This window comes from Telmatherina bonti, assembly GCF_933228915.1.
Source record: "Telmatherina bonti genome assembly, chromosome: 20".
Classification (NCBI taxonomy): Eukaryota; Metazoa; Chordata; class Actinopteri; order Atheriniformes; family Telmatherinidae; genus Telmatherina; species Telmatherina bonti.
This window is the reverse complement of record NC_136618.1, coordinates 27,996,184-28,019,136: the sequence shown is the minus strand read 5'-3', so window position 1 is coordinate 28,019,136 and position 22,953 is coordinate 27,996,184. Positions and strand designations below refer to the sequence as shown.

General features: G+C 41.5%; 1 protein-coding gene across 5 annotated transcripts; it reads left to right on the top strand.

Annotated features, from left to right (window-relative positions):
- Window positions 1-482: 482 nt before the first annotated feature.
- On the top strand, window positions 483-15,999 carry LOC306770778 (uncharacterized protein). Of its 5 annotated transcripts, XM_079259718.1 has the most exons (12): window positions 483-673; window positions 1,747-1,789; window positions 1,928-2,587; window positions 2,973-3,407; window positions 3,450-3,773; window positions 8,201-8,370; window positions 9,318-9,438; window positions 10,949-11,024; window positions 11,112-11,248; window positions 12,895-12,979; window positions 13,088-13,187; window positions 15,566-15,999. In XM_079259718.1, the coding sequence occupies exons 2-12, from the start codon at window positions 1,755-1,757 to the stop codon at window positions 15,577-15,579; spliced, it is 2,157 nt and encodes a 718-aa protein (XP_079115844.1). In that variant the 5' UTR covers window positions 483-673; window positions 1,747-1,754; the 3' UTR covers window positions 15,580-15,999. The 5 variants fall into 5 exon arrangements, 4 of the variants coding, with proteins under 4 accessions (XP_079115844.1, XP_079115842.1, XP_079115845.1 ...); XM_079259716.1 differs by having other exon boundaries at window positions 2,973-3,773; XM_079259717.1 differs by lacking the exon at window positions 483-673 and adding an exon at window positions 1,309-1,365 and having other exon boundaries at window positions 2,973-3,773.
- Window positions 16,000-22,953: the final 6,954 nt, after the last annotated feature.

Sequence of the window (22,953 nt, the reverse complement as noted above, 5' to 3'; positions counted from 1 at the left end):
TTTTTAACATGGGAGTCTATGGGGATTTGCGCTGTTTTGCTGCCCCTAGTGGATGAAGGGGGAACTGCAGTTTTATGCACTTCCGCATAAGCTTCACTTTTAACTGCTGGAGGCTCCGTCCAACTTTCATATACGGTCTATGCTGCTTTAATTAAAAAATGTAGTAGTAAACCTGCCTAAATGATCTCTACCACCATTGGTTTAGGTAAGACTTTTACAGATTTGTTTAACCGTTTCATTTGTATTATTTGCTGTCATCTGTACCAATTATTTAAAAAAAAATTGTCTTACGTATAAAATACAAACAACTTTTTCCTTTTGCTTTTTATCAAAAGTAGACAAACACAAACATCGGCATTGTTGTAGTTTCCGCCAACCTACACATTTTATTTTGAAAAGTTCTGACCGGAAACACTAAACTATTTCCGTTTGGCGGTTTGTTGACCTCGTTTGAGGGAAAAAAAACCACTCAGCCATTTTCCTCTCATGTTTTGTGTGACGTTAAAACACGCAGCTAACCGTAGGATACATCGGTTACGTCTGTAAAAGGAAGGGGGTGTAAACATAATTTATAAACGGCTAATAATAAAGACTATTAGAATATTTGTTTTAGTTTTAGCTGCGATATATTTTAGCGACGTTCGCATTGGCTTGGTGCGTGTTGCGGTTAAAGGTAAGATAACAGCTAGCTTCTCTTTAGCGTCGCCAGACAAAGTTAGTTCTTCGTAATAGTTACTTTTAAGAGAATTACTTATACTTTTTAGAATATGAATGCCTGAGCCTACTTAAACAAATGTAATGGCCTTTCTTAGTTGAGTCCTGTTGATATAATTACATGAGAAAGTTGAATGAGTGTGCTAACTGTGCATCAATCATAGCTAGTTACAGCATGCAAATCTTCAAGGGTTGCTGAGATTTCACATTGTAGCTGTAGAAAAGAAGAGTTAACAACAACAACAAAAAAAAGTGCAGTACTAGAGCTCTACTTGCAGTTCAGTACCTTTTTTTTTTTTTTTTTTTTTTTTAATAATCATTGTGATTTTAAGTGTTACTTTCTTCTGTTAAACATCGCTTATTACCAGCAAAAAACAGTGATGTGGTCAAATTTTTAACGCTTCTAGATTAAACTGTACATTTTAACATTAAGACTACTACTTGCTACTCTTTTATCACTTAAAAAAACAAAACAAAAACAAACCCCCTTTAAAATATTATTAAAAGATTAAATATTAAAAGTACAGGTATCTATATAAATCATAATTATAAGGGTTTGGTGTTAAAAGTATAATAAATACAAATGTATGTGTCATAGAGGAAACAAACTGATAATGTGGAAAGAGGTGTACTAGAAGATTTGTATTAAAGGTAATCAAATATATAGGTTGATATCCAAATATGAGTAAGCATATTTTTGTGAATGAATAGTTTATATGATACAATGTAACATGAATGGACTTACATGCATGCATTTAGTATGTAAAAATGGATTTGAGAAATAGGAAAGAGAAGGATTTGAATATGTAAATAGCTTGTATTCCACGATTGAACTGAAGTGCTGATGTGCTGTGTAACTTTTTACAAATTTTTGTTTTTTTAAGTGTAATTGTGCCGGACCCCAGGAAGAATAGCTCTAGCTTACTACAGCTAATGGGGATCCTAAATAAACTAAACTAAAACTGTATATACAAAATCTTACAGTTTTTGTACAGTGGCAATTTTGCGACAATAAATCTCACTTCCTTTTAGGCTGATACATGTCAAGATCAAGGTCTAGATCCCCTCGTTTCAGGTACATCAGTAACTCATTTTAAGTGTTCTAACATGTATAAATTATATGACAGAAATGTTTTTTTTTTTATTGTGAATGCAAAGAGTTATCAGTATATTCCTGTCTCATTTGCTTTTTCTGTTTTCCTTATTTGCTCAGAAAGTACCCATGGGAAGAGCCTGACTTTGATCCTCACAAAGTTCTTGCAGAGCTGGATAGGAATCCACAGCAGAGAAGTCATCATTTCAGAGAAGGTGCCAAAGAACGTGGGGACTCTTTCGAGGGTATGTACCCAGAAGACCAGAGAAGATCTCCTTTCCCAGATGACTATCGGTTTCGTCGTCGACATCATCCAGACCAGGACGAGTTCTACGGACGAAGGTCATCGACCCATCATGATGGGGCACACTATAAAAACCAGAAGCTTTCCCCCCTGGATGATGGAGGGATTGACATGGAGAGAGACAGACGAGGTTTTAGAGAACCCTTTCAGAGGTTTGATAAAAGAGGAACCATGTCCCAGTCGCCTCCGCGAATGGGAAGGGAAGGATTCCAACCCACTCAGAGGTCTCACTCAGACCACCAACAGAGAGGGATGGGACCAAGCTGGAGGAGAGGAGGGCAGGGCAGAGGTCAAGGAAGGTTCAGAGACTTTACTCCTGATATGAGGTCAGGTGAACACAGACCTGGTGACTGGGAAAGAGGAAGAAGGAACCCACAGGATTATAATAGAGGCAGACAAAGGGAGAACCCACACCATGACAGAGGACCTCCTTTTAAAAGGCCACGAAGAGAAATGGATAGCAGCGATCGTCTTGGGTAAATTTTAAGCAAAATGCTTTGCAGCACAGTCTGGAAAGGAAGAATGCAGAGGATGCTCAACCTCCGTGTTCTCCGTAGAGCAATCCTTCTTTATCTTCATGATTCTTTCTCTCTAATGCAGCGTAGCAGAATTGCATGACTTAAGTTTCCTGTTTAATTAAGCTTCTTTTTTTTTAGATCTGCATGACTTTGTTAAACACCTTATAGTTGCTTTAGCACACTGCTCATTTTTATTTTCTCATTCAAACCCAGCAGTGATCTTAAATTATCATTTGACTAAAAATAATGCAGCGCTAATTTCAGATTTAAAGATCAGATGTGAAGATGCGATGGCTCCATGTAGCATTGTTGAACCATGTCACCTCTTCTTATGCTGTCACAGGTACAGGGATGAGGAGGACTTTGGGGGAAAGGGTTTCTCAATGGACACACCCAGAGGTGGGTTTAAAGGAGGCCCTCGGGGGAACTTCCCCCGAGGAGGCATTCGGCCACTTCTCAGTGATCATGATCGTGGCATCGCAGACAGAGAACCTTCACAATGGGAAGAGTTTGAGGATCGCAGACGGCATTATTCTGAATTTGATCGCCACAGGAGCCCCCGTCCAGCAGGCTCCTCTCAGGAGCGTTTTAGGCCATCAGACGGCAGGATGGATAACCATGACGACATGCCAGATTACCATTTTCAAGATGATTCAAGGGACCCCAACTATCATGAAACAAGCAGGAGCCCAGTGCCACAGGACAGACCAAATACTACAAAATATGGCAACAGAGATAGTCCCATGAACCACAGGGGAAGGGGTGGTGAGAGGAGGAGGTATGACCAAGGTCGGGGTGGAAGGATTGAACACCCCAGGAGTCAACCACATGTACAGCAGTCCTCCCAGGGATATCAGGATCTTCCCAGTAAAGATCAGAGACCAGAATACCGACCCTTCAGGGACGACTTTGGAAAGTCCTTTGAAAACAAGCCTAACTGGGAGGAAAAAAGCAAACATCCACAATGGAAACAGGACAGGTCTGGAAGTTTGAACCGACACTTACAAAAGGATGATTTGAACCCTAAAATGTCCCGTCAGAGAGAGCGCGGATGGAGCGATCAGAAGTCTGGCAGTATGAACATTGTTACAGAGGAAACACTAACCATCAAAGTGGACATGAGTCGACCTGCGAACCAAAACAGGTAGAGTTCTTTTCATGGTTTTACTTTCAGGGTGAGGGGTGAAAGTTCACATTTTCTTTTTTCTAAACCTGAAGAAAGCTGCAGACACGTGGAGCTGCTGAGGAAAGGACAAACAAATCCATGCCAAGTCCTACTGGGTTTGTCTGAAACTGAATCTGTGTGGATTCAAGAAATCGCTTTCTTAAGCTGATCCTGGCTGTCTTGTAAACAGGATCGTAAACTTCCCGTACGTTTCTGCAAGAAGTCTCAAGTCTCACGTCACAGTAAAACTCAGTGACAGAACGTGAAGAAGAAACTCTTCCCAAACAGCTAACTATGGAAAAACTCACCTTTCACAAGGAACTTGGCCACAAGTTAAAGTGTAACCTAAGTTGATTTTAAGGAACAAGCCTTTTTTTTCCCCAAACTCGAAGGATTTCGAGGAACAGTTTAGGAGAGTGGCCAAGCTGATTTAAACAAGCCTTTGCTGCTGTGGAGGAAAAGAAGATTGAACTGGATGCAAATGGTTCATTTGCACAAATGCACAAATGAAAGAAACGTTTTGAGATCTCGACTTGTTCAAATGTTTTGAGCTGAAATGAAAGGAATCACCATCCATCCATCCATCTTCTGCCGCTTATCCGGGGTCAGGTCGCGGGGGCAGCAGCCTAAGCAGGGAAGCCCAGACTTCCCTCTCCCCAGCCACATTTGCCAACTCTGCGGGGGGGATCCCGAGGCGTTCCCAGGCCAGCTGAGAGAAATAATCCCTCCAGTGTGTCCTGGGTCTTCCCCGGGGTCTCCTCCCAGAGGGACGTGCCTGGAACACCTCACCAGGGAGGCGTCCAGGAAGCATCCTGACCAGATGCCCGAGCCACCTCAACTGGTTCCTCTCGATGCGGAGGAGCAGCGGCTCTACTCTGAGCCCCTCCCGGATGACCGAGCTCCTCACCCTATCTCTAAGGGTGAGCCCGGCCACCCTGCGGAGGAAACTCATTTCAGCCGCCTGTAAACGAGATCTCGTTCTTTCGGTCACGACCCACAGCTCATGACCATAGGTGAGGGTAGGAACGTAGATCGACTGGTAAATCGAGAGCTTTACCTTCTGGCTCAGCTCCTTCTTCACCACGACAGACCGGCGCAGAGCCCGCATTACTGCAGACGCCGCACCAATCCGTCTGTTGATCTGAAAGGAATCACCTGATGTTAAATCACGATGCAGAAGAGCAGGTCCTCCAGATGATGGTGGAAAGGTGTACCTCTTATCCTGAGAGTGGAAGATGGCTGACATAAAATGTTGTTTTTGTTTTAATCCTGAAGCGATTGTCTTCACTGATAAACTCCGTTGGAACGTGGGGATATTGTTGTTAAAAGCCAACAGGTACACAACCTGCTGAAGCAGATAAAACCTCTCACCGTCCATCAAGTTCACGATATTTTCTGAAAGATGTCTGGAAAATCATGCTAAAGAGTTTGCAGCCTGTGGATCCATATAGATGCAGAAGATTGCGTTGAACCCGAATCAGGAGCAAAGTCCCTGTTGAAGATTCATATCTTGTATTTACAGCAGAAGGATATATGCTTTGAAGGCCACCTGCTTCACATCTTCACTCCATAATAGTCAACAGAAGATGTTTTACATTTGGGTTTTGACAGAAAGAAGACTTATATGACAGAGACGTCTTTATTCTAATGTCTGTGTGTGTACACTGTATCGGACAACAGGAGGGGGCTTTCTTACATATTTATAAGCCTTCTGTTTTCAGTCAAGCTGGACTGAGAAGCATCCGAAGCTGTTGCTACTGAGAGAGGAGTGTCTTCTTCGCCCCGTGTGTGTCAAACTGGAGGTCTAAAGGTGCTGGAAGCTGGAGGAGGTGCTCTGTGGGAACAAGGAAGCTCCAAGCAGAACGCTGAGATGAGATGATGTGTTTTCAGAAGAAAACTGAAGATCATGTCGGCCTGAAGAAGAAAGAGGAAAGGTTGGTTGTTGTAACGCAACACATTTCAAGATCCATACATATGGACTAGATTTGGGCTTGACAGAAGGATCTGGACCACAAGGTTAACCCGTGATGGGCCCGTTGGAAAAACACCTACCACGGTCAAAACATGACAGACGACCTGTTTTCCGCATTTAATCAAATCAAATCAAAGATACTTTATTTATCCCCGAGGGGAAATTCAAGGTTCAAGCCAGCTCATCCAAGGTTAGACATACAGACATTTACATTTAACAAGTTTACAGAACGAACTGATACTTAGGCCCTTCAGCCAGTTTTTTAACCGGTGCTGCCTTAAAATGTGGAAAAGATGACATGAGGAATGATGTGTGGGTGTTGGAAAAAAAAAGAAGTATCTCTACACTTCACCTAAAGGGGGGAAGGATAAAGATGCAAAAAAACAACACGTGCCTCTAAGCATAAACACAAATTCAGACAATAGACAACACACACTATGGGAAAATGGGTGGGTGGGGTCTCCCAAACAGCCAGTGAGGTCGCAGCAAGCCAACCAGCATGCCCATCCAACTCGCCGTCCGAGAGTGGAGGGAGGGGCAATGTGGATGAGTGTACCCGTGGTCCTCAGAATAAGCGCTTCCAACTACACCTACACGACTCCAGCTACAGATGGAACGTGCTTGAGGGGGGACAGTGCTTGAAATATATCAGCTTACCAATATGAGTGTGTGATGTGACTGAAGAGGATGTCCAGATGTGCACAAGAGCAATGAAAGGAGTGTTGGTTTTGTCCAGAACCCTGCGAGGGATGATCGACAGGGAAACAGGATTTGATGAAGAACCTGCCTTGTTGTGAGGACAAACGCATAAAGCTAAACCTTGACTCAGACTTGAGTTTCACACCATAACAGTGAAATCATACAAGTTTGAAGTGGAAAATAAAGTATGAACATGTTCAACATGATGAAGACGCATGGACAACGTTTCTCCTCATCGTTCTTTAAAAGATTAAGGAAGATGAGAAGAGAATAAATACCACTGTTTCCTGTAAGAAGAAGAGATTTATGATGGAAATTAACTGGAAAATGTTGATGAATTGGAGCATCGTGGGGCTTTATTGTCAAGACAACAAAGCTACGAACATAAAAATCCCAACTAATGAATGAAATGGAGACGCTCTCGTCACAGATTGTATGAAGAGACCAACTACAAACCTACTTCAGGGAAATAAAGACCTGGTCTGCTAGAGGTCTGTGACATCTTCACTCCTGGAAGGAAATATTGAATTTACAATCAAGAATATACACAAACACTGATGTCTGGAGACTCGGATGCATTGTTGGATCTGTTCCCAAGAGAGACTGTTGTCATGAACATCACTTGTCAGCAGTGTTCTCGCACCAAAAGACGGACATCACGGAAACACACTTGTTTTAGAGGGAACGGTCATCACGAGGAGAAGAATGAGCTTCATGTTGAAGCCGCTGCTGACAGCAGAAGCAAGCAAGTTCTCCAAGAATGATGAATCATGACTGGAGGCATGTTAACTTACCAGTTGACAAGCATCAGGTATGACCTCTAAGGACTGAAGCCACGCTCTAACTCGACATTTAATTGATCTAAAAAAGAAAAAGTGTGAACTTTCACCCAGTTATTAACTCACCCGCTTGTTTTCTTTGACTCCCACTTAAAACTTTTTATAGCAGCTTTAGGAAAAATGAGGATTTGGTTTAAATCTGTGTTTTCAAGTCTAAACAAAACCCCCCTTTTAGTGAACAAATAGTAAATATTATCTGTGGACCTCATGAAAGGTAAGTTGGTTGGATCAGGTAAACCTATTTTTTCTGCTCTTATGTATAATTTACTATAGTTTTACACTCTGTAGAGAATAGTTTTCTCTTCATTCAACAGTATATATATATATATATATATATATATATATATATATATATATATATATATATATATATATATATATATATATATATATAATTTTAAGCTAAATAAATATCAGAACAAACTCGGAGGTTAGGATGTCTAACTTGGCCTGAAATGCTGTAAAACAGCACGAGTTAATAATCCTTTCTGTTTGAAGAAACAAACACATTAGCTGATTAAGTTATATTTTATTCTTAGTGCAGATAGTCTCTGCTTGTGTGCAGTTTGTCCTTTTGCTCAGGATGTTTAGCTAACCGCTGATGGCAGACTAGATTAATAACTGAGATCAGGTGAAATTGCTGCACACACTATTTTCTGTGTTTATTTTATACTGACCCAAATTCACTGTTTATAGTAAACTATAAAGCCTTTATCAGTCGAGTTATTTTAAATGCTGCAGAAGTGAAGGCAGTGTCTAGTTGAATTATATTTTGTGAAACACGAACATCTAATTTCCAACTGTATTTAATTAATTGTAAGATTTTTTTTCTCATACCTGCTAAAGTTATTCTTGGGTGCTTTAATCTTCGTCGTCCTCCTCTACCTCCCCTGCAGCCTGCTGTGCTACTCCTCAGACAGACAGCTGTCTTTGGACCTGGTCAATGTGGGTCGCCAGCGCCTGGACTTCCTGCCCATGCTGGAGCACTCTGGGACTTACCAGGAGAGCGCCATGCACACTGGGACGTTTGCCCAGGAAATCATCACTCTGGTGCATCTTGTCAAAGGTCAAAACTACACACACACACACACACATACACCTAATCTGTTGGCATTTTGGACAGGTGGAAATACTGTTGTTTCTGTTTATATTTGTTTGTTATAACATGGTAAAAAACTTCTTACCAGTGAAAAGATAAACTAAAGGAGTTGTTTTTCTAATTCCAGAAAGGACCAACAAATATTAGATGAAATGTAAATATTCTTTCCTGCAGGTCAGGCAGATGTCAGGAAGATTAGATGATTCTTACATGATGTTATTGTTATTATTTTACCTTTTGAATCATAATATTATGTTCACTAAAAGTCATTAACAAAGTACAAGACATTAAATAAATATTCCAGAAACAGACAGAACTGTTTGACTTGTAAAACTGTATTTACACAGTCCCAGCTTCATTTACATAAGAAGACTAAGAATTATTTTATTTATATATGAACAGTGTTATGAAGTGTCATCATCCTTTTGTGTGTCATAGAAAGCATCCACATACACAACTTTTAAAAACAGGGGAACTTGCATCTTTCATTTAGCTCTGCATCCTTTCTCTAGATGGATGGATGGATGGATGGATGGATGGATGGATGTTTAATTGATACTGAAGCAGATTTTTCTCTGTTGCCATTTGTACAAACATCAATAAAATGCTAATTTAGGTCAGAAATAAGAATAAAATAAAGCAAGGTAAAGTAGTAGGCTTTCACAATCCTTGATTCTGTCTGTAGCTCTCTTTCTTTGTGGTTGTATGAGAGGTCTTTAAGTAAATTTATTGTGCGCTCTAAGCTGGTTAATCATGGTGTTATGTCATTAAAAGACACATGTGCTACTACATGAAGACACTGGTATATCAGCATCTCTGGTATAAATCACTGTGGTAGTATTACATTGGATAAAGTAGGTCTTAAATACAGGAATGAACTGTTGTGTTAACAATCAATTTTTCTGCTTTTACAGAACAATATTTCCGAGGTGATGGAGTCACCCTGAACGAACGTTTCTCAGCTCCACAAGAAGGAGGTTACTCTGAGGAAGAGCCCGAGGAGATGACTCTCAGTCAGAGATTCAGTTCAAACAGGTACTAATGGTGGTGAACGGGCTTTTTATTTGTTTTTGATTATTAAAGTGGTGCTAACAGTAGGGCTGGGTAATAATCCGATAAGCTATATATATAAATGTTCCATTGAAAAATTCTGCACTGATGGAGCAACAAAACATAATCCACTGATTATTTGTTTATTTATTCCATTCATGGTTTATATAGCTACATTTGTTGACATTCTTTGATACCACAAATGAAAAGGAGCAGGTGGAAGAAAAATGATAGATACCTGTCCCACTCTATACATGTCCTTCCATCTGGTGCCTAAAGTGACACGACTAACCATACCTTGATATAACTAGGAAACAACTAAAGTTATCTTTTACAGTCTTCTTCTGAAACATAACTCATTTTTTCTTTTTTAAACATTTTCTTGAACAAAGTAGTACTTAAAACATTTCAGAGTAACATTCACTGAATTTCCTAGTTTAGCACCTGCAGCAGAAATACACTTTAGTTTCATAGTTAATCGTGCAAACCTGAGTTTATAATCCAACCAGCATCTGCAGCCCTCCCCTTCAGATTCTAATAATTTCTGTAGTTGCTCAGGTTAGTTTTTATTCTTAGTTTTATACATTATAATTGAGGTGTGAAGCTCAACTAAATTTATTTTGTCGCAGGTTGCATTTTCTGGGCGTGATTCAGCCAGCTGCTATCAGAGCTCAGCAGATAAACGGAGTTTCCCAAGAAGGATTCAAGGCCGAATCTGTGCAGATATACGTAAAATACACCAGTATCTTACTGGAAATAAATTCACTGTCTGAGTGAAATCACACAACGCTGCCTATCAAGATGAATAAAAATCTACATGTTGTCTTGAGGCTAATGTCAATAGAACATACAGTGGGTAGGCTAGCGGTTAGCGTGCACAAGCTAAAGAGATTAAAACAGCTTTTTCAACCAACAAATGTTTACCTCGACAACATTTTCTGTTTAATCACAAATGAAGTAAAAAACTTGCAGGAAAACATTTTCTGCTGTTAAAAGAAAACACGAAAAACATCTGATCTTCATCTAAATTCTGACTAAAGTAATAATAGCAAGTCTGAAAGGACAAAACACAATCATCACTGCAAGAAGCTTCACCACCAGCAAGATGCTTTTTTTATTTTCTGGCAATGGAGCAATAAAGTTATACAATGAAGTTAAAAATAGCGTAATTATTTACATGTTTCTGTTTGTCAATATTAGGACATTCAGATTAAGTTCTGATCTAATAAGAGTCCATAATTATCTGACTGCTTGTGCTGACAAGACTCTGCAGAGACAAAAACTGGAGGATGCAACACAAAGTGATGTATTATGATGCATCGTTGAATCAAATGGAAGAGGATTGTTGTCAAATCAAGTCGTGAGACCAGTGAAGACGCCTGTTGTACAGTAGCATGAAATGGCCAATATTGATCAATATGATGTTTTTATTGATGCTTTTCTTTCTGTATCGTCCAGCTGATGTATTTAAGATACTGTTCATGTTTCTCTGCAGAGGCTTCAATTTAAACATGGAGTCGTTACTTGATGAGGAAGATGAACTGATCTTTTCAGGAATGGGACCAACGCAGGTGGGACAATCATTTGATATCAAAGATTATCAATAATCAGTATCTATGGTTGTGATTGGCCCTTTAATCACAGTGTTGTAATGACAGGGGTTGCGCAAGCAGCCGTTACGAGGTCCGGGAGACCTGAGGCACGACCTGGAGAGGAGGCGACAGGAGAAGCTGGAGGGAGTTCAGGTTACCATACCAGGAAACAGCCTTCCCCAAAGCGCCATGGAGCCTGTCGGGTAGGAGTCAAGTAGCTCTGATTGGCTGTTTATTATAACAGATTAGATTTAGATTAAATTAATGTAGAGTCACTTCCAGGGACAAATAAACATTAACTTCACAGTTAAGCTCTTAACCTCTTCCACCCCAAATGAAGTCCGGCCATTTCTGCTTTTCAATACCTAAGAAAAAATCCCAATTTTCACACAAGGTGCCAAACTGAAAACCGCCTCGCCACCTCTTTACTGAAATCCCTCTAAGTTTGTTGTGCTTTGCTTCAGCTCCATGAAACATTGCACAGGTACCGTCCACATGCTGACTCATGGTTTTCTGGGTGTTTTGTCTACAGTAGTCATTTTTAAAGCTTTTATATACTATGAAATGTAAAAAAAAAAATATTTAGGTAAGGGAAAAAATATGAACATTTCTCATGTTCCATCTTTGATTACTTTAAAATATCAACGTCTGCGGTTGTAGCTAACCCAGCCAGACGATGGTGGAGCTTACTGATGTTTCAGAACTATTTTATTGAGTTTGATCCGTTTTCTGTGATCTTCCTTCGCCTTTAGAAAACACCGTAAGAACTACAGGACAGAAACATAATATGAGCTCTTTTCTTCATAAGCGAAGCCTTATTGTTTTAACCATTAAACAGACAAACATCTATTCATCAGCATAATATTTTGACACAAGATAATATAAAGCCCTTTACAAACGAGAGGCTTATTGGAAACATGACTTTGATTTCTTACAGTTTAGGTTCTGATCTTGGCATAGCTGTCGGAAGAGTAATGTACTTGAACACTTGTTAACAAACTTATTAGAGAACACAATCATAAATGGTTAGAAACCAAACAGTACCTTGTTCCCATTCCAGCTAGGTGCTTATTTATGAGAGATCCGAAGCCTTGCAGTATAACAGTCATTACTTAGACGATGCGCATTCCCTCCGTTTTTACAGACGATTTCCTGCTTACAAAATGATAAAAACCGGAAGTTCACAGGAACTGTGCCAAAATAAAAGCCTTTACAATGCAAAGCGTAACGTCTAAAATAAAAGCTTTAGAAAGTGATTACCATACAACCATTACATTAAGAAGTCACATTTTTAGGGTTTATTAAGCGCCCTTTACAGTGGTGATGAGTACACTTCAGATACAATCCCACAAGTGTTAGCTTTAATTTGATACCAAGATGGTTTATGTAGAGTGTATAATCACAGATAAATATGCAATGTGTGTGTCATTACCAAGCCAAAACCTTCAAAAGAACCTCGGAGTGGAAGAGGTTAACTTTCCAGTCTGATGCGTTGAAGTTAGACTTACATTTTGCCATAAGAACATTTCTTCTTCATGTTCAGAAGTGATTTAACTTGGTTTAGATCACAGGTGTAAAATCCAGTCCAGCGTCTGTTTCCTGCAGGTTTTTATTGTCTCCCTGCTCCAACACACCTGACTGAAACTCATAAATATGTTAACAAGAAGCTGCTGGATCCATTTGATTTGAATCAGGTGTGTTGGTGGAGAGAAACAACAAAAACCAACCGGATACCGGCCCTCGAGGACTGGAGTTACACATCCCTGGTTTAGATGAACTGTTTGTAGAATAGTTGTTTGTTTAGTAAGTTGGATACTTTGATTGTAAAGTGTGAAAATGTTTGTGTCAGTGAGGCGGATCGGATGTCTCTGATGGACCAAGAAGAATTCCCCAACTGGTCAAGAGGCCAAAATAGAAAAAGAGAAGGAAACTTTGTAAGTTGCAGGAACAGCAGAGCTTGACTGTTTGAAGCTTTTCAGCTGTGTGAGCCATCTGCTGCCGATGACATGAAGGTGACTCTTATACGTACCTGTCTTCTGAAGGGACCAAGAGGAGGCCCTTCAAACAGACTGAACATGGGCCCTCCACGCAGGAACAACCGCTTCAGTAATCGGAGACACAACATACACGACAGTCCAACAGGTAACTCAAACCTGCTCACCTACATGCACATGCAATGATGCTTCTCCTGAATCACTAACTAGACTTTCTGTATCCACTGATCACACTACAACACTGGCTTTATCCTGCTGAGGGGACACGTGGAAGTAAAAATGGATGTTGTCTGAATTCTTTGTAGATGGCAGGAAATTATGGATCATTATCATAACTGCACTCTCAGTGGGTGCTGAAAACTACAAAATCCAAACTTGTGACCACGTCATAGACTGTATATAAAGAGATGGACGGAGCCTCTGTGATGTCACCCATAGGTTTCTGAAGAGCTGAATTGAAGCTCGGTGGGCGGTTCCTAACATCGTCCTGTTGGCAGCGTTATGCGCGTCGTCTCGCCCGGAAAATACAAATATGGGCAAAGAGGTTGAGCTGAGAGGGGAGCCCTGTGTGTCATGGTGGATGAATGACATCTAGCGAACTCCGAGCTCTCTGTAGCTAAGAGCTAACCGAGCTAACCCCGAGATAACGGAAGCTAACCAGCTAACGGAGGTAAGCAGGCTAAAGCTAAGTCACGTTGTTAACCGGCTAAAAACCGCGATTGTTCTACGTTCTTCTGACTTGAAGCCAGAGATTGGGTACCTGTCAATCAAAAGGACACGCCCCTAAATATGCCGAACTTCGAGATTAAATTACTTTAAAACAGGCGAGTTAGAAAAAAATTCCCTCCCCTCACAGTTGTCATGAAGGTAAACCTGACCTATTAAACCTAAAATGGATTTTTGAACCAGGCTGTAAACATGTTTATTTCTGCTGTGAAGTTGGTCTTTTTAACATGGGAGTCTATGGGGATTAACTCTGTTTTGGAGCCCCTAGTGGATGAAGGGGGAACTGCACTTTTATGCACTTCCGCATAGGCTTCACTTTTAACCGCTGCAGGTTGCTGCTTGGACCATGTACAGTCAGAAATGACATCCTGCCAGGCCTGGGCGATATGACGTATATATCCTTAGGACGATAGAAAATATCAGTTGTTTCATATGAGGCTCCATCGCCACGATATGGTCTTACATGCTGCGATAGAGAGATAAATTTAGTTTTTAAACACTGTCGCAGAGCGTAGATGAACTAATGTTCAGAGAAAGCCTGCCGTTGCCGAGGTTAGTTTCTGATGTGGGATGTGCAAAAAGGGCGATTCCACTGCTTTTTCTGGGACCTTGACCACACTCGACCCGGTCCTCGGGAAAAACTACAGATCTACACAGAATTACTCTGCAGAGCACAAAGATTAGTTAAAACAATTTCTGATTTGTGAAGCCCTCAGGGCACGTTCACATGAGCTCTTTTGATTCACGTTTGCTGTTTGCTCGGAAAGTCCGCTGCCTTTGGAGTCATGGGAACGTGCAAACGATTCTGATTCAGGTCGAAGAAGCAGACTCGGTCTGCCTACAAACACAGGTCTCCGTCCGTTTCAAGTGGACCAAATACAGGAAGCGGACTACAAAACAAAGTGCATTGTGGGTTCAACGCAACGTGTGTGTGGGACAGTAGACGGCTCTGGATGGGAAAACAGCTCACGGGGAAGACGTGGATGAATCTGATCAAAGTTGTGATAGAAATCTCTATGATCTGATGCAGCTCTGTGTTTTCATGTCTCTGGTGGAGAGTCAAACACGTTGTTTTTTTGAAGGTTGGATTCGAGTGAGAAGTACAGCATGTGAATGCTGTCTCTGTCCAGAATAATGTTGCTGAGTGAAGCTTGAATGTAAAAATTATTCATCTTATCTGCATTTGCATGGAGGCGGAACTCATCTTTGTTTTTAAAAAAAAACAAAAAAACCCAAACTCCATAAATACAGCGTTGTTCCTAAAATAAAGATGTCACTGATGACTCTAGATAATCCTGGTCCTCATCACCGCTGGCCTGCATGGTGCGTTAAGGTAGGTTACCTCTAAAACACAGAGCAGTGGTACTTCAGGACCAGGATTCAGAACGCTGCTCTAGTACCGGGCCTGCAAGTGGTTCTGTAACACAGAAATACACTAAAAACAGACGTGCAGTGTGTTTGACTGTGTGTAAAACATGATAAAAATGATTTAGCATCAAGTCAGCTGCCCAAATGCAACGCTGTCATCCTCCATTGCTGCAGCTCTTAGTGGGCTTCAGACATGCAGGTTAGGGGGAAAGGGGGGGCTTTGATGTCATCAGTTCAGGACAGATGCATGTAGGATGTAAACACAGAAAGGTTTATCCACTCTGGAACCTGGTTTTTTATGGTTTTTGTGTTCCATGTGGAAAAAAAAGACCTGAAGTCTAGTTTCTCCTCTACTGGCCAGTTTTTTTATTTTATTTTATTCTTTCTGCTCTCACTGGACGCCTCATGTGCTTTCCTCTCTCCTGTTGGTAGATCCTAACTGGTGATGGGTCTCTGCAGAGGGATCACGTCTGAGAAGGAGTTCATGCAAGCGGAAGGAAGCAGCCAGTCAGGAGAAGAGTTTGTTCTCAGGCTGAATTGTGTCCATGATGTTAGAAACTGTGAAGACGTTGAGCTCAGTTTTTTCTTTTTCTTCCTGCAAACGAAGGTTTGGTAACGACTTACTCATTTCATAAAAGTGTAACACTCACAATTCTTGTTTTAACATGTCGTGTCCTCAATCCTTTGTATGTTGTGATGTTCCAAATTCTTTTAAACTTTTTTTTTTTTTTTTTTTTTTTTACTTCGTTCTTGCTTTATTTAGATATTTGATTTAATTAGACGGATTACATTTAAATTGATCAAAGATGTTCAACATACTGAATAAAATCTGATGAACAGATCTCACTGTGGATGATGAATGTACATACAACTATCCTAAAAAGAAGTTTTGTTTCTAATAAATGTAGATGTTATAAAACTTTGATTATTGATTCTTTCTTTTCATTCTTTTAGTCTCATCAAAAGTGTTGCTGAACACAAGACTTTATTCACTCTGTCATGTGAATATTACACTTGTGACTAGAAATATTTGGAACATCCTGCCAGTAATTTCAGTGACATCGTCAGCTTTTTTGCATTATAAATCAGTAATTACACATTATCACATTCACATTTGCTGTTACATAATAATAGGGAAATCTTTAGTTGTATCTAGACATTGAATCATAAAACAAATCAAAATTATAACTTGTGAGTGATCACAGAAAAACTCCTGTTGTTACTCCCAGTTAGGGAACCACTGCCTTATGTCATCACACACACACACACACACCAGATAAAAGAAAAATGCTGAAATTAGACCCTATATGTAGATTGTAAATGTGGAAAGTACTGCAATCTTTTACTCTGATCTTCCTGTCTTACATAGGCCGATAGAACAGCCTGTGACTGATTTTAGAATACTGTCTCAATACTGTGAGACTAAACAATGTTAGAAAACATCTTCCAGTTAATTCTAGATCTGATTTAAGGGTTTTATTTATTCATTTTGGCCTTATAAGTTTTTTATTCAAAGTCATGAAACAATATTGTATTTTTTATGATGAATTCAGATAATATACAAATAGTTTTGACTACCTACTGATGCAAGTGCAGATTTATGATCAATAAGAGGAACTGACTAATTGCGATGGCTCACATTTACAACATAATTCAGGCACAGAAAAGACGTCTTACTCAAGGTGTTAAATTGTATCATTAAGCACTTTGTTACCAGCAGCCTGTCAGAAAGACACAGCAAATGTTCTCATTTCTGCTGCATCTAATCGATCAAAGTATCAAAGACAACAGTTTAATAAATATAAATCTCTATTTTCCACCACACTAAAGAAACAGCAGATGGTGCCGAGGCCAAAGGAGACAAGACAGGTCAGAGGACAGAATACACTTCATACAGCAAGGTGTGTATGAGTGACACTTCAGATTGACACGCATAAAACACTAATATTGATTTGGATTTTATTAATCCTCATTGGAAAATTCAGCTCTGCATTTAACCCATCTCTACAAGTACTAGAGAGCATTCAGTGGGAACCACAATGGTTCACCTGTCAGCAGGACCTAAACCCAGGTTTTCCAGACCTAAGCACACCTCTGCAACCACTGGGCCCCCCCTCCCTAAGGACAATGTGCTGCCTTTTACTTTTTTTTTTAAGCTGTATGACCTGATGACCAGACCAGAAGTTACAGGAGAAAAAAGGTTTTGTAATGCACATTTATTCACAACTTACACATCTAAAACACAAGAAAAGGAAAAAAACTGAACAGGTTAAAGTTGACATGTTTATTTTGACTGTGTGTATTTTTGTTTTGTTTCAATACAATGTAGATTTATAGACATTATGTAGCACTCAGTCAAATTGTTATGTTTCATCTGCAGTCCTTAATAAAGTTTAGGATGTGTCTCTTCTGCTCCACTTTGATCAGGTAGCAGGCTTCACAGCGCCCCCTGCTGGTCGTATGAAGGTACTGCAGTCCAGAGGTACGTCTTCACTGTCTCTCTGCTTTGTGCTTCTTTCAGATTGTGCTGTCCTCCAACGTTGCTGAGTCAGATGTAGCTATTCCTGACGTTCAGATTCCCACTGATTGGAGAAAGACCAAAGAACCGTCCTCAGTAAAAACACTTCCTAACTTATCATGTGCTAAAGTCTAGATCTGACATCAGTGATGCGACACCTGAACTGTGTTGGCTGAATTAGAAATCCACCCGGGTCCTTATTGTGTGTCTCCTTCCGGCTTTCTTGACGCCTGCGGTCTGAGATGGAAACTACCAGGAATCCCAGAAGATCTAATAAAAGAAATAACAAATTAAACTAAATAAATTAAAGACCTCCCTTCCTCTATATATCAGCAACACCTCCCCTGTTTACCTCTAGTCTTTGACACAATGTCTTCCTCAGTCAGCACGTCTCAGGCACCGGGAGACCCCGGCACCGGGAAAAGAAAAGAGCATTAAACCGTTAAATCATGTGGCACCGACTGAAAACCATGAATTAATTGCTGAACTTAGAAACGTCATCATGAACAACGTCTGATGCCGTGTGTCCATGACAGGGATGGAAGCTGAATTCTTACCTTGGGGGACAGTACTGTGCAAAGGCCTGGAGACACTCCAGGACATAAAAAAACAGTAAGATCAGAAAAAAGCAAGAGAGTTACTGAAGCACGTTGGCTGCTTTTTGTTCTGTTTTCTATCAACATCATCCCAGATTTCTTTGATGATGTTGAGGTCTGGACTCGTCCCTCCATCAGACCTGTTACCACTGATTTTCAGTCCAGTTCCACATCTGGCACACCTCAGACCTTTCTCCCTGTTTCAGCTGCTCTATCAGGCTGGATTCCATCATTTTCAGTCCAGCTGAAGCTACGAACCCTTTAGGAATCACCTTGTTGGGCCAAATTTTTAGCTTTAGTTTGTCAAACTGTCGATGTTACGATGATAAATTTGTGTCAGGCAGTAAACAAAGAGCCGAAAATCCAATTTAAAATAAAATGTAATTTTTTTATGTGTCGATAACTGTGTATTCCTCGAGTTAGGAGTTGTTTTATACCTGAATGATTTGCAGGTTAGTGTTGAGAGGCAAACAAACAAACATATAAATATACACACATATAAACACATAAATATAAACACATATAAACACATAAATATAAACACATTCCTGCAAAACCAGTCTGGTATAAGAACTGGACTGGAAACCAGTTAAAAAGCAGCCAACGTCCAATGAAAAAGTGCAGACAGGAAAGCTTAAAAGTTAACAGGGTTAAAATGTTCCAGGAAAAGCTGAACTTGTCCTGAGCAACAGAAACTACTGCTCAAGACAAGGTCAGAGTTGGAAACGGAAAGGACAAACACAAGGAGCGGTTCGAGACTTTTGCACAGTACTGTGGGGGTGGGGGAAGTAGTTGGTGGATCCTGCAGGTGGAGGTGGATCTTCTTCCAGTCTGTAGGAACCAAAACACAGACGCTGTCAGTAAACTGGAAATGAAAGACAAAGGAACAGATGGAAGATGGTGGCTAGAGGAGGCAGATTTTACCTAAAGGTGGATGTAAAGGCTGCAGGTGGTGTTGGACGATGAGACGGTGCTTGCTGAGAGGAGACACTGTAGGTGGAGGTGACTTTCTTATGCAGGCCGATGGTGGTGGCAGCAGGTGGAGGCAAAAAGGTGGATGTTTTTCGAGCTGATGGTTGTGGCTGCAGGTGGAGGCAGGAGGTGGATGTTGTTTTAGCTGATGGATAGCTGAATTAGAAATCCACCCGGGTCCTTATTGTGTGTTCTCCTTCTGGCTTTCTTGACGCCTGCGGTCTGAGATGGAAACTACCAGGAATCCCAGAAGATCTAATAAAAGAAATAACAAATTAAACTAAATAAAATAAAGACCTCCCTTCCTCTATATATCAGCAACACCTCCCCTGTTTACCTCTAGTCTTTGACACAATGTCTTCCTCAGTCAGCACGTCTCAGGCACCGGGAGACCCCGGCACCGGGAAAAGAAAAGAGCATTAAACCGTTAAATCATGTGGCACCGACTGAAAACCATGAATTAATTGCTGAACTTAGAAACGTCATCATGAACAACGTCTGATGCCGTGTGTCCATGACAGGGATGGAAGCTGAATTCTTACTTTGGGGGACAGTACTGTGCAAAGGCCTGGAGACACTCCAGGACATAAAAAAACAGAGTAAGATCAGAAAAAAGCAAGAGAGTTACTGAAGCACGTTGGCTGCTTTTTGTTCTGTTTTCTATCAACATCGTCCCAGATTCCTTTGATGATGTTGAGGTCTGGACTCGTCCCTCCATCAGACCTGTTACCGCTGATTTTCAGTCCAGTTCCACATCTGGCACACCTCAGACCTTTCTCCCTGTTTCAGCTGCTCTATCAGGCTGGATTCCATCATTTTCAGTCCAACCAGCCACTGGTTCAGATTCCTTCACTTCTTTTTTTACTCCTGTCTTTCCCAGTTTGTCCAGTTTAGATGAGAACACACTGTCCACCACGCTGAGATGCTCTGCTGTGTTCATGTGTTGATGAAGCGGTTGTTTGGTTTCTCCTGGATTCAGGTCTGAACAGAAGCCACTGAGCTTGTGATTGGCTGTGTGGGTGAAGCAGCCTCTGTGTGAGCGTGATGTTTGGTCACTCCGGCTACATATGGAATGACAATATTCTTCCTCCTGTTTTTTCTGTCTCTGTTTTTCCAGACTTCTTTTAATCTGATTTAAGAAAATGTCATTTTGGATAAAACCGGGTTTAACTATCTTCCTTGATGTGTTTTTGTTCCCTGAGTTTTCCCTCCGTCCTCATCAGACAGTTTGTGTTCCAGGACGTGGTGTGGGTCAAAAACTAGATCCCGGTGTGTTTCTGGTAAAGTGTTGAGATCTACATCCTCCTCGGTGTGAGCACCCAGTCCAAAAATACAACTTGCTGTCTAGTGAACTGGATGTTGCTGTCCACCGGGTCAAAGTTTTCTGTTCCAGAGTTTTTCTGCTTCTAGACTTTAGATTCTGACCCAGGTGTCATCCACCTGAACCGGATCAGTGGACGGCACCACATACAGACGACATGCAGAACTCCACGTTTCTCCACCAACCAGAACACAAACTGTCTCATCAGAACTTCACACCATCAGGCTGAAGATGTTGCTACGAGGACGAAGAGAAAACTTAAGGAACAAAAGTACATTAAGGAAGCTCTTCAAACCTGTTTATATCCAGCTGGACCTTCATTAAATCGGCTGAAAAATCTAGAAAAACACAAGCAGAGAAGACAGAAAGCACAGGAGGAAGAATATCATCATTCCATACGTCCCAGGAGTGTCTGAGAAACTCAAAGGATCTTCTCCAAACACGACATCCTGGTTCATTTCTCACAAAACATCCCTCTCAGACAGAGGCTGCTTCACCCGAAGGACCAAACAGCCAATCACAAGCTGAGTGGCATCGTGTTGCAGAGCAGCGAGGAGTGTCCAAACCTTTATCCAGGAGAGACCTAACAACCACTTCATAAACACAGGAGAGCATCTCTACACGACCACATTCAGACGTCCATCTGCATCTCAAGGAGAAAGGACGCTCTTTGGAGGACAGTCATGTCCTCATTTTGGACAGAGAAGACAGATGGATGAGGCAGGAGTGAAGGAGGTTGTCCATGATAGACAGGAGAAGCATCAGGCATCATCTTCCAGCTCCTACAATGCAGCCTTGACTCTCCTTCAGGAGGACTTGCCACGTCTCAGCGTGGTGGACGGTGTGTCCTCAACTAAACTGGACAAACTGGACCAGATGAGAATAAAAGATGTGGACAAAGTTCCACATCTGAACCAGTGGTTGTGGATTCTGTCCTGAGATGTGCCAAGTTTGAAGCTACGAACCCTTTAAGAATCACCTTGTTGGGCCAAATTTTTATCTTTAGTTTGTCAAACTGTCGATGTTACGATGATAAATTTGTGTCAGGCAGTAAACAAAGAGCCGAAAATCCAATTTAAAATCAAATGTAATTTTTTTGCGTGTCGATTAATGTGTATTCCTCGAGTTAGGAGTTGTTTTATACCTGAATGATTTGCAGGTTAGTGTTGAGAGGCAAACAAACAAACATATAAATATACACACATACAAACACATAAATATGAACACACATATAAACACATAAATATAAACACATATAAACACATAAATATAAACACATTCCTGCAAAACCAGTCTGGTATAAGAACTGGACTGGAAACCAGTTAAAAAGCAGCCAACGTCCAATGAAAAAGTGCAGACAGGAAAGCTTAAAAGTTAACAGGGTTAAAATGTTCCAGGAAAAGCTGAACTTGTCCTGAGCAACAGAAACTACTGCTCAAGACAAGGTCAGAGTTGGAAACGGAAAGGACAAACACAAGGAGTGGCTCGAGACTTTTGCACAGTACTGTGGGGGTGGGGGAAGTAGTTGGTGGATCCTGCAGGTGGAGGTGGATCTTCTTCCAGTCTGTAGGAACCAAAACACAGACGCTGTCAGTAAACTGGAAATGAAAGACAAAGGAACAGATGGAAGATGGTGGCTAGAGGAGGCAGATTTTACCTAAAGGTGGATGTAAAGGCTGCAGGTGGTGTTGGACGATGAGACGGTGCTTGCTGAGAGGAGACACTGTGGGTGGAGGTGACTTTTTTATGCAGGCTGATGGTTGTGGCTGCAGGTGGAGGCAGGAGGTGGATGTTTTGCATGCCGATGGTGGTGGCAGCAGGTGGAGGCAGGAGGTGGATGTTGTGGGAGCCGATGGTGGTGGCTGCAGGTGGATGAAGGAGGTGGCTGTTTTTTGAGCCGATGGTGGTGGCAGCAGGCGGAGGCAGCCACCAGCATCGGCGCCCAAAACATCCACCTCCTGCCTTCACCTGATGGTGGTGGCTGCAGGTGGAGGCAGGAGGTGGATGTTGTGTGAGCCGATGGTGGTGGCTGCAGGTGGAGGCAGGAGGTGGATGTTGTGTGAGCCGATGGTGGTGGCTGCAGGTGGAGGCAGGAGGTGGATGTTGTGGGAGCCGATGGTGGTGGCAGTAGGTGGAGGAAGGAAGTGAATGTTGTGGGAGCCAATGTTTGTGGCTGCAGGTGGAGGCAGGAGGTGGATGTTGTGGGAGCCAATGGTGGTGGCTGCAGGTGGAGGCAGGAGGTGGATGTTGTGGGAGCCGATGGTGGTGGCAGGAGGTGGATGTTGTTGGAGCCAATGGTGGTGGCTGCAGGTGGAGGCAGGAGGTGGATGTTGTGGGAGCCAATGTTTGTGGCTGCAGGTGGAGGCAGGAGGTGGATGTTGTGGGAGCCAATGGTGGTGGCTGCAGGTGGAGG

What these genes read in the sequence shown, in the direction of transcription:
- LOC306770778 (XM_079259716.1), top strand. Translation starts at nt 1,755, where the DNA reads ATGTCAAGATCAAGGTCTAGATCCCCTCGTTTCAG. An exon ending in CAGAGATTCAGTTCAAACAG is followed by an intron (nt 9,439 to 10,948) that starts GTACTAATGGTG and finishes GTTTCTCTGCAG; the next exon opens with AGGCTTCAATTTAAACATGG. An exon ending in CAGGAATGGGACCAACGCAG is followed by an intron (nt 11,025 to 11,111) that starts GTGGGACAATCA and finishes TTGTAATGACAG; the next exon opens with GGGTTGCGCAAGCAGCCGTT.